The sequence below is a fragment of the Vipera ursinii genome (assembly GCF_947247035.1).
Source record: "Vipera ursinii genome assembly, chromosome: 6".
Taxonomy (NCBI): Eukaryota; Metazoa; Chordata; class Lepidosauria; order Squamata; family Viperidae; genus Vipera; species Vipera ursinii.
Window position 1 is genome coordinate 35,896,801 of NC_139515.1, and position 12,471 is coordinate 35,909,271.

Below are 12,471 nucleotides of genomic sequence, written 5' to 3' on the forward strand. Positions count from 1 at the left end.
ATGGCACCACCACAAACACGAAGCCAAACAAAAGCAGCACAACTCACCAGCTCAGGTCTGGAGCTGGCAGTTGAGACCAGCCCATCCACTCAGAACACACACACACACCCAATCAGAACATTCAAAACACACTCCCACCCAATCAGAACACACTTGGTCCCCCACCCAATCAGAGCACACCTCCACCCACAGAACACACCCCCTCTGGCAGTTTAAAAAAGAGGAACAAACAGCCACATGCTTCTCCCAGAAGAAGGAAGCTAAAGCCACCAGCCTGATGATGACGGATGGGATTCCGTCAAAACGTTGTGCCTACACCTTTAGTTCTACGCGGGAAAAAACCCGAATAACCAAAGATCCATACACACACACATATATATATATAATGTTTGTTAAGTATTTAGAATGCACTTGCTTGGTCCCAAACACGGGACAAATCTTATTTCCTGTTTCAGCCTAGCCCAAGGCCATCTACAGGCAGTCGCCACAGCAGTGGCAGCTCATATTGTTCTTTGTTAGCAAGCCAAAAAATTTACACACACACACACACGCACGCACGCACGCACACACACACATATTTATATATATATTCTATCAACCACATGTACATTTATTTTATTGTAGTTTGCTGATGTAAGTATCAAAGACCTGAAAAAGCAATTTGAGCAAGAAATAAAGATTATGGCAAGGTAAGTAGTATGCATTGTTAAAATGTTGTTGCAGTATACACTATATCTGGAATAAATTGCTAGGGGTTTTTTAAATTTCATCTTAGAATTAAAGCTGAAATCTTAGTAGAAAATATATAGAAATATTAGATATTTCTTGTAGTTGCATATTATGAAATTTAAGAAGGTGCATCAGCAACTAGGGGAATGTTAATCACTGATAATATTACTGCATATTACATTATCTTTCGGTGGTGGCTATTGCTCCAGGTTCATGTGCTGGGTGCAAGCTCATTGTCTTCAGGAATTGCCACCAGAAAACTTTAAAATAATTAATGTTACTGATACAAAGAAAAAGGTGAAGGAGCAACATTGATAAGGTAGAAATTAATTGCCACTGAAAAAGATGGAGATTATTGAAATTATGTCAAAAAAACAAAGAAGCTAATAAAGCAGAAACAATGTGAAGAACAAAGAATTTTGCGCAAGCAAAAACGTAAAGAAAAACACTTGAAGAGAGAAATGGAACACCAATCTCACCTGGAATCAAACAGTGAAGGAGGTGTCAGGAAACATAGGCGTAGGGATATTGTTCCTAATGCACTTCGACTTATAATAGACTGAAGTTTTGACAATTTAGCGGGGTTAAAGGATGTCAAGAAACTTCACAAGCAAATTCAGAAGTATTATGCAGAAAATCATAAAGCACTTCATCCTGTTCAGTTTTACTTGACCAGTCATGGAAGGGAGCTGAAGGACAACATGAATGAAACAGACAAGATGGATAAATTGGAAGGATATTAATATTAAGTCAGCTCATTATAGAGATTTGGTGAAAAAGAAAGATCTTGCTTACCTTACCTCAGATTCTCCAGATGTCTTGAGTGAATTAAATAAATCAAAAGCCTATGTTATTGGAGGCTGAAGCAGTAGGCGTGAGCTTAAATGGACTCCAGAAGATGGTAGAGGACAGGAAGGCCTGGAGGAATGTTGTCCATAGGGTCGCAATGGGTCAGACACGACTTCGCAGCTAACAACAACATTGGAGGCTTGGTTGATCACAATCATCACAAGGGAATTGCACACAAAAGAGCAAAAGAACAAGGTGTAAGCCAGGCACAGCTCCACCTAGGAAACTTTGTGAAATTTTAGTAGCTTAGGAAACATGTTGATATAGCAATCAAAATAGTTCAGTCATAATTCTAAAAGTCCTTTTTACTTTTCATTTACTTTAATATCACTAGTACAGCTAAACACACAGAATGGCCATCTCTTTTGGGAAAGGGACTAGCATTGTGCAGGGCCATAGCTTTTAGAATTTTTAGATTTTTTTAAAAATTAAACACAAGCTAGCTGAAGGGAACTTTAGTTTCAATTATAACATAAGAGGAAATTTCTCTAGAAATGAACTTGATTTATGCTCATGACTTCTTCAGAAATCATCTATTTTGCTGATCTGAACGGTTCATTTGCAAAAACATATTTCCCAATTATTTTTATGTACATATTCTTGATGCTTAAGAAGCTTTCTTTGAATAATTACTGTGACCTATTCTAAATTTATGAACTAAGAAGTAGGTTCCACTAATTGCAATGAAATTTACTGTCTTTAAACCTTTGAAGTTACTTGGAATATTTCAGGTCATTCATGTATTGAAATAAACATTTATTTTTGATTTTATATATACAAATATCCTGGAGATTCCAATTTTTAGCGTTTTTTTTTAAAATACTGTATTATTTTAGTTAGACCAGTGATTGCCCTGACTCAGGCCAGATAGGACAGGTAGCATTCATATCTTTACAATCATCATACAAGATTTTAAAATAAATTGCTGTTAGAAGTGGGATGCCCAAAGTAGAAAAAAGATTCAGCTTTTATTTCTCCCCTTCGAATCTCATCACCTAACATTGGTGGGTATCAGTAGAGTTGAAAACTTGAGTATTATGTCTAATTTAATGTTCAGTAGTCAAAACATTAATTATCTGATTTTTGGAAAGGAATGTTTCTATCCATAGAAATTAACACAGAATATTTTGTGTAAAAAATATCAAGCTATGAAATTTACTGTCTTTAGGACCGCTGTACTGCTTCTAGCTTGTCAACAGTTATGGGGGGACGAGAGGGGAGAGTTTGGGAACCACAGGTGCTCCTTATCAATGTGAGAGCTGAAGCCACTAAGAAGATGTTATGGTGGACTGAAGTTTCTTCTCATAACAATTGCTGCAAGATTAATTGGACAATGTGACCTGAACTGTCAGAGAAGGGAGAAAAAGTTTTACTCTTTTTTAATATATATATATATATATATATATATATATATATATATATATATATATATATATATATATATATATATATATATATATATATATATATATATATATATAATTAATTTTTTACAATAACAATCTTTAATGCTTCGTGAACAGTGTGTTGTCTGGGTTCATATATTTAAAACAATGATAATTAATTTCTACAATTAATCAATATGTTGATAACATATTTCTTGATCCTCTCTTCTTCCAGTAATATTCTCCTTTTGTCTATATTAAACAAATATAATTCTTAATATTTTCAGTATATACCAAGTTGAGTATAAACATTTTTAATATTTATGCATATAATAATAACATCAACATATAACTTGTTTTTAATCAGCTTGTTGTCATGGTTCCGATAGATGAAACCCATTAAAGAACTTCAAGGCAAGAATTCTTCCTTAAAGAACATTTTATTCAGGAAACAAAGTATCAGCACTACATAGTTGAACCCAAAACTAGATTCCCTTCCCCCAGATACAAAGTAACAAGTTGCAAGTCCCACCCCCACTAAGCAGTCATAATTCACATTCTCCAATTATCCTGGAGTGCGGACTCTCTCCCCAGCTCCTCAGCCCACCAAAACGTTACCAGTTTGTGTCCTTAAGTTCCCACAGGGCTGCATTATTATTATGGCTAGCTGAGCTCAATCATTCACCCCATCCCCCCCTTCAACACCTGATCTCTAAACAGAAGAAAAAGCAAGTTAAAAGCAAAGGGGAAATGGCTGCAATTTCCATCAGTTGTCAGAGCAGGAACATCCATTGTTACAGTGTTGACATCCGCCCCCCGTTACAAAAAGGATAAATCCTGCAATTCAAACAAAACCATAGTGTAGGGGTTGCCTTTCGGTTTATTAGGGTGTTTATCATAGAATTTACAAATGAGCCTATCTGCTTTCATATCATTAGATTTTATTCTGGTGGCCTCAGATAATATCTTTTCCACTACTAAATACTGCAACTTTCCCTTGTAAAGTCTAGAATCAAAAATATACTTCACTTCATAATGTGCCTGTCCGGCTACCACTAGCTGGCCAGGTGTCTCCTTAGAGTAGATCCCCAAAAAGGTTTTAATAGGCTACAATGGAACAAAGGATGGACTTTCCGTAAGAGTCTGGGAAGCTTTAACTCCACCGTAACTGGATTTATAATCCTCATGATGGGGAAAGGACTGAGGTATTTCAGTCCCAATTTCTTACTAGGTAATTTGAGTCGTAAATATTTTGTAGATAAGTAAACCTTTTCCCCAACCTGGAAAAACTTTTGGGGAGCCCTCTTTTTATCTGCTTGTTTTTTATAGGCCTCGGAAGCCTTTTTCAGAGCGAGTTTCTTTTTGTCTCGAACCTCTCCCCACCAGTTCACCCACTGGTCAAGAGTTTGGGAAGCAGAAGGTCCCTGAGGATACTCAGGTATTGGGTTGAGTTCTTTTCCTGTGGCAATCTTGAAAGGTGTAAAACCAGTGCTGTTGTGAACTGTGTTATTGTAAGCCATCTCTGCGAATGGGAGGAGGTCAGTCCAGTTTGTTTGCTGATAATCCACATAGCATCTGAGGTACTGCTCCACCATTGAGTTTGTTTTTTCAGCCGCACCATTTGTACATAGGTGAAAAGCTGATGATAGTCCCTGCGATGAGCCAATTAGTTTGAGAAAACCCCTCCAGAATTTTGCCATAAATTGCACCCGCGTCAGAGATTATTCGCTTTGGCATGCTGTGCAGCCTGTAAATGTGCTTAAGAAAAATCTTAGCTAGTTTCTAGGCTGATGGGAGTCCTTTGCAGGCAATGAAGTGAGCCTGCTTCGAAAAAAGATTATTCAATGTCCAAATCACTGTATTTCCTCTACTCTCAGTTAACTCAACTATAAAATCCATAGCAATTTTTTCCCATGGCTGGGAAGGGTCCGCAACTAGTTGCAATAGTCCATGGGGATTTCCTGGAATCTTCTTCATGGTGGCACACACTGCACAGCTTTTGACATAGTTCTTTATGTCCCGTTTCAAACCAAGCCACCAAAATTGCTGACGAACCAAATGCAGTGTTTTTAAATAGCTGAAGTGTCCATCTTGTTTCACATCGTGACCATGCTGGAGAGCATTGAGGTGGAGAGTATTGGGCAAATACAACTTCCCCCCTTTGTAGGCTAATCTGTCCCTGCACATCAGGGTGGCTTGGTTGTCTTTGAACCATCGATCATTGAGGAGTTCCTGTTTTAGTTTTCTTGTCCCAGGATCGTTGGGGTTTGGGACCCTCGAAGATGGGGCTCTTTGTGGTGTTAGTTGAGACGCAACTTGCGGTGTGTTTATGATTGATTCATTAATCTCTTCATGCTGACTCTTGTATTGAGGCAATCTGGATAGAGCGTCAGCTAAAAAGTTTCTCTCTCCCGGTATGTACTTCAGGGTGAAATTAAACTGGTTAAAATACTGTGCCCACCTTACTTGTTTCGGGGAAAGTTTGTGAGAAGTTTTCAGTGCCTCTTAAGTTTTTGTGATCATTCCATACTTCGAAAGGCACCTTGCTCCCCTATAGGTAAGTGCTGCCAGTTTAACAGAGCCCAACGAATTGCAAAGGCTTCCTTCTCCCATACTCCCCACCTTCTCTCACAGTCGGTGAACTTTACTTTTTTTATTGAAAAGTTTTAAAATACATTTTAAAAACATAAACTCCCTCCCTCCCCTCCCCCCCACTTTCCCTCCCTCCCCCTCCCCCCCGACCTCCCAGAGCTGAATACAGGGTATTAACTTTTACCAACTTAAGCTAAAATATGCTAACTAAAAAACACTTTAAATTCTATTGCACTTTAACTCCACTTAAACATAACTAAATAGTAATAACTAACTAATAATACATCATATAATACTAATACTTATTCATATGCTAAATGAAACTTTTTAGTCCCATATTTATTCTGAATATAATCGATTCATCTTCTCCATTCCAAAATATATATCTGTTGCGATTGTTCTTTCAAATATGCTGAAATCTTTGCCATTTCTGCCAGGTTTGAAACTTTTAAAGTCCACTCTTCTATAGTAGGCAGCTCCTCCTTCTTCCAATATTGCGCTACCAAGAGTCTTGCTGCCGTAGTTAAATTTAACATCAATTTAGTATCTATAACAGTACGATCTGTAATAATACCCAACAGAAATAACTGTGGAGAAAACCTTAACTTTTTCTTAAATATCTTCTGCATGTTCCACCAAATTTTAATCCAAAAAGCTTTAACTTTTTTGCAAGTCCACCGACCTCCAACATTTAGGCTGATAATTCGGATACATACATGCTAATTTTTTAGGATCTAAATGCCATCTATAAAACATTTTATAAAAATTCTCTGTTAAATTTTATGCCTGTGTAAATTTTACATTTCTGACCCATATCTTTTCCCAGATATCCATCGTTATGGGCTCCTGAAAATTCTGGGCCCATTTTATCATGCAATCTTTAACAAATTCTGTTTCTGAATCTATTTCTATCAGTGCATTATATATCCTCCTTATATGCGCTGGACTTTGATCTCTTATTTGTTTAACCAAATTTTCATCAGTTGTCAAAATACCAACTTTCTGATCTTCCTTCCATCTAGCTTGTAGATGGTAGACAAATGAAAAATAATGTGAGACATATTGTAGATTTATTGGAATTTTTGGAGAGAAATAACCAGGTCTCTGCAGCGCTGATCTTTTTGGATGCTGAAAAGGCCTTTGATCAATTGAATTGGCAATTTTTATTTAAAGTATTAGAGAAGATGGAGTTTGGGGATAAGTTTTTACAACCTATTAGAGCAATATATCAGAAGCAAACAGCGCAAATAATAATTAATGGTAGTCTGACAGAAGCATGTAATATTGAAAAGGTTACAAGACAGGGATGTCTGTTGTCACCTCTGTTGTTTGTTCTAACACTGGAAATATTATTGATTTAAGATACGTGATTCAAATAAAATTAAGGGAATTAAAATAAAAGATTGAGATTACAGATTGAGAGCGTTTGGTTATTACATTGACTTGGTTATTACATTAAGTCAACCAACTCGGTTGTAGACCTGATGGAGATAATATTGTTATATGGAAAAGTTTCTGTATTTAAGATAAATATGCAAAAAACTAAAATATTATCTAAAAATATGACTACAGAAAAAAGGTAGTCCTAGAAAAATTAACAGGATTTGAAATAGTTAAAAAGACTAAATATTTGGGGGTATATCTTTCAGCTTCAAATTTGAAATTATATAAAAATAATTATGAATTGTTATGATTAAAAATACAAAAAGAGTTAGATAGTTGGAAAAAATTACAATGGTCTTTATTGGGAAGAATTGCAGCAGTGAAAATGAATGTTTTACCAAAATTTTTATTTTTGTTTCAAATGATACCTATACTCAAAAAAGGTTCAAATTTGGAAGAATGGCAGAAAGGTATTAATAAATTTGTTTGGGCAGGGAAAAGACCAAGAGTTAAATTTAAGATAATGCAAGATGTACGTGAAAGAGGTGGTCTTAAAATGCCCAATTTTAAACTCTATTATGAGGCTGCTGCTTTATCATCATTTAGTGATTGGTTTAATCTAACACAAGGGAGATTATTGAATATTGAGGGATGTGATTTATTATTTGGCTGGCACGCATATTTATTGTATGATAAGAAGTTGGATAATGTTTTTAAGACACATATATTAAGGTATGCACTGTTGCGAGTCTGGAAAAAATATCAATATAAGCTAAATTATAAAATACCAATTTGGGCAATACCTAAACGTGCAATAGAAAATATATGTGTGGGATTTAGACATGATGTCACTACATATAAACAAATTCTTAGAATAGAAAGGAATGTATGGCAATTAAAGCCATTTAATATTTTAAAAGAAGAAAAAATAGTGCAGACTTGGTTTCAGTCGGTGAACTTCTTTGAGGTGTAGGCATAGGGCTGTAGGATCCCCTCATGGTTCTTTTGCAATAGTACAGCTCCGACGGCCATGTCACTGGCATCAGCTTGAATTACAAAGGGCTTCTGTGGGCATGGGTGCTTTAGGACCAGCTCAACCGCAAATAGTCTTTTCAGATTCCCAAAAGCAATTTTGACAGTTCATAGTCCATGTTAGCCACTGGCCCGGTCACAGCTTTCCCCCATCTTTGCCGGCTTTTAACAAATCCGTGAGAGGTAAAGCAATTTCGTCAAATGAGGGGATGAATTGTTGGTAAAAGTTGGCAATCTCCAGAAAGCTTTGAAGATGTTTGCGAGTCTTTGGGGATTGCCACTCGATTATGGCTTTTACTTTTCCAGGATCCATTTAATGCCCTCACTGGAAATTCTGTAGCCTAAATAATCTAGTTGGGTCTGATGGAATTCTCACTTAGACAATTTAACATATAGTTTGGCATTCAGTAATTTCTTTAACACCTCTCGCACTAGCTTCACATGGTCAGCTATGTTCTTGCTGTATATCAGGATGTCATCAAGGTTCACCAAAAACCCCTCGTATAAATGATCATGTAGCACCTGCTTGATCAGCTGCATGAAGACAGCTGGAGCCCCCTGTAGTCCAAATGGCATAACTTTTAACTGATAGCTACCCATAGGACATTTAAAAGCGGTCTTCCATTCATCTTCATTTCTTATTCTCACTCGGTAGTATGCTTCTCTTAGGTCCAATTTAGTGAAGATGCTCCTCTTTGCAACATGGGTTAGAAGGTCCTTCAGGAGGGTACTTGTTTTCTACACTCACAGTGTTTAACCCACCAAGACGAAGCAACCCACCTTTCTTCTCTTTAAATAACACTGGAGCCCCCACCTGGAATTTGGCCGGTTCTATGAAGCCTCTCGCTAGGTTTTTGTTCACATATTGCTGTAGTTCATCCATTTCGAGGGGGGGGCACAGCACTTTTGGCCTTGGGAGTTTAGCCCCCAGTAATAGTTCATGGTGTAGTCATTTGGCCTATGGGGTGGCAGGATGTCGCACTCTTTTTCACTAAACACCTCCACTAAATCTCAGTATTCACTGGGAATGAGTGGTTCGCCCAGCCGGGGAATGGCAGCTATCTTTGCTGATTCAGTAAATGGTTAGGCCCTCCAGTAACGTTGGTAGAATTAAGAGAGGGCTTGAAGCATATGGGCAAACTCACAGTCCTCATCCCCTTCTCCCATCAGATAAAAGGCTTCCACTTGTCTAATCAGGCTAGACCTAAGATCACAGCCTTAATCATCTTCGGGGCCACCACGAAACGGATGAACTCCCAATGCTCACCTATTTCTAAGCATATAGGTTCCATCAGATGGATGACTAAAGTCCTTCCCATTAAGGAGCCATCTACCTGTGTGAACCTCATGGGCCTGGAAAGCAATCTTGCTCGTATACCCATGTTGAGGGCAATTGGCAAACTGATAATGCACCGGGAACATCCTGAGTTCACTAGCACTTTCAGATCCATTTGTACCCCTGTCTTAGCGACTATGAGCTTAGCAGCAAGAGAAAAAGATGAAACATGTTGACTCACCATCGGGTCATTCTGTCCTTTGTCATCACTGTCATAGGAAGGCAGAGTGGTGGTAGGTCCGACTTGGGCCTTGGTGCTCTCCTGTGTGGGCGACGTGACCTGGGTAATGGGTTCTTGCATGATCCTGCTTGATTTTTCTTTTGCCGGCTGTTGGGCTGGTTTCTTCCTTGCCGGTGGCCCCAATCTACTTCCCTGTTGGTATGGGATCAAACAATTCGCCACTCAGTGCCCTTGTTGTTCACACCTGAAGCATTTGATTGGTGAACCGGCAGGTGGCTTGGGGTTTCCACAGCCGTGATGGCTTGGGGTCTTCATGGAGGCAGCTGCCTGGTCTACTCTGTTTCGGCCCGGCTTCTGGGAGGGTCGGTTTCTTGTAACGAGCAAGCTCAACATCCAATCTCACTGCTGCCTCTTGCAATTGATCAGAGACAGCCCAGTAGACGCAGGCCTGGGAAAGGTGGTCATCTAGCCCAGGGGCCGGCAATCTGAATGAATGAACCTTTATTGTCAAAGTACAACCATGTATCCATTGAGATTGGCTGAGCCTCCCTTTGTGCCCCCACCCCCCAACTCACAGTGACAACAAACCCTCCATCTTATTACACCATGTGAACTAATTGCACAATACACCAGCCTCGCAAGTCAATTCTGCAAAAAGTTTATAAAAATTATTTCCTGTTCAAAAGCCTAACAGCCCATGGATAAAAGCTTTTTTTCAGCCTGTTGGTGCGGCTGGCTATACTCCTATATCTCCTACCCGATGGTAGGAGAGTAAACAGATACCGTCCAGGGTGTGAGTCATCCCTGAGAATTTTCCTCACTCTTCCAAGGCAGCGAGCCCTGGTGATGTCATCCAGTGATGTCAGGGGGCAGCCCACAATGTCTTGTGCTGTGCTCACCACCCTATGTAATACTTTCCTATCCACGGCTGTCAGAACAGCATACCAAACCACAATACCATACGAGAGGACGCTCTCTATAGTAGACCGGTAAAACAGGGTCATTAGCCGTTGTTCTACCCTGTTCTTCCGCAAGACCCTGAGAAAGTGAAGCCTCTGTTGGGCCTTTCTAGCCACCTGGGTTGTATTAACTTTCCAGGTCAGATCTTCCCAGAAATTTAAAGGAGGAAACTCTCTCCACACAGTCCTCCCCGATGTAAAGTGGGGCAGGATCCTCCTTTTTCCTCCAGAAGTCTATCACCATCTCTTTTGTCTTGCCGATGTTCAGGTGCAAGTTGTTGTTACAACACCATATGGATAGTTTTTGTACCTACACCCTATATGCTGTCTCATCCCCACCTTAAATACTCGAGCCATTTGGACCCGTTTCCCACAGAAAAGAAAATACTGGGAGCCACAAAACCCTGCTGCTTCCCCCCTGCACAGAGTGCCCTGCCGCCAGTGATTTTGGGGGGCCCATCCCCCACATGGAGTGCTCTGCCGCTACTGCTTCCCCACCCCCCAACAGTGTTCCACTGCCACTGCTGCTTCACCCCACACACAGAGTGGCCTGCCACCACTGCTTTCTCCCACCCATTCCCTGATGAAGTGCTCTACCGCCACTGCTGCTTCCCCCCACCCCACCCCCAACGGAGCACTTTGCCGCTGCTGCTTCCCCCACCCACCCCCTAACAGTGCTTCATCACCGCTGCTGCTTCCACACACACACACACACCGCACAGAGCCGCCACTGCTTCCCCCACTGTTTGGGAACCAGTGGCATGGCATAGCCCAGGCGTGGCCCAGCAGCAGCAGCAGCAAAGCTCATCCTCCCCACTCAAGAGGCCACCAGCGGCTCCTCGGCTCTCTCCGAGTTGAAGAAACTGGAGGCACAGCAGTGGGATTGCTCTCAATGAGGCAGGCACACACAAGTGAGCAGTGCACCTGGCTCTTATTGTTTGAGAGCAATCCCGCTGCTGCGCCTCCGCTTTCTTAAACTTGGACGGAGTAGAGGAACCCAAGCCGCTGACGGCCGCTTCAGTGGGGAGGATGAGGAGAGCAGTCAGGCTTTGTGCCAGCCGGCTGACCAGGCAAAGAGTAGGTTGGGCGTTGGTGGCCGATTGGCTGGAGAGGGGGGATCATGGCTGCTCAGGGGGGGATCTGCCAAGCCTCATGGCAGCAGCATTGGCAGCTCCCCCCACCTGGCATGTTTCCCTGGCTCCATACAATTTGCTTGGCAGAAATCCCCCCCCATCGGAGCCACACAGCACCTTCTTTCCAACTCCGATATGGTCCTCCGTCAGTTCCTCCACTGCCGTGTGCAGTCTCACAAACAAAAGTTTGCGGGACTAAAAAAAAGTTCAGTCAATCAATTCCAACTTCGTGAGTTCTTTTTTTTTTCCCACGAGAAGTTGGAATTGATTGATTGAACTTTTTTTTAGTCCCCCAAACTTCTTTTGTTTGTGGGACTGCACATGGCGGTGGAGGAAATGACCAAGGACTGCATTGGAGCTGGAAAAAAGGTGCTGCGTGGATCCGATCAGGAGCAGGGTGTGTGTGTTTTTCTGCCAAGCATCTTGGCAGCGGCTTTGGTGGGTGTGATGTGGCTCAGCTGAAAGTGAGCACAAAACAAGTGAGGCAGCGTGGGACAGATTCCTCCCTCACCTGCCCACCTATCCTCTTCCCTTTCACTCCCCTTCCAAGCCCTCTTCGCAACTCTGCCGCCATAGCCATCGAAGAGCATCAGAGCTGGAAAGTGCCTGATTTCCACCTCCATCGCATTTCTCTGCTGCTGCACAGCTGGAGAGCTTACCCACCACCACCCAGATGCTCTTGCTTGCTTCCCAAACCATTTCTTTTGTAACCTTCTTTCTGGCTCCAACGCGGTCCTCCATCACTTCCTCCACTGCCGTGTACACTAAAAAAAAAAAGTTCAGTCAATCAATTCCAACTTTGCGAGATCTTTTTTTCCCATTGCTGCTGCACTCCTAATGGTTGTTGGTCTCTTTTGCCAGGTCACTTTCCAAATCAGTAAGTTTGGCTTGC

At 41.0% G+C, this 12,471-nt stretch overlaps 1 protein-coding gene across 6 annotated transcripts in view; it reads left to right on the top strand.

Moving 5' to 3' along the window:
• Positions 1-12,471, top strand: part of IRAK4 (interleukin 1 receptor associated kinase 4) — a 112,080-nt gene that overhangs the window by 53,947 nt on the left and 45,662 nt on the right. For all 6 annotated transcript variants that reach the window (XR_014492793.1, XM_083365217.1, XM_083365219.1 and 3 more), the window contains one exon: positions 625-689. Coding sequence is in view for 5 of the 6 variants with exons in the window: in XM_083365217.1 (XP_083221343.1) it covers positions 625-689 (65 nt within the window). In the remaining variant the exon portion in view is untranslated. The remainder of the gene's footprint in view (positions 1-624; positions 690-12,471) is intronic.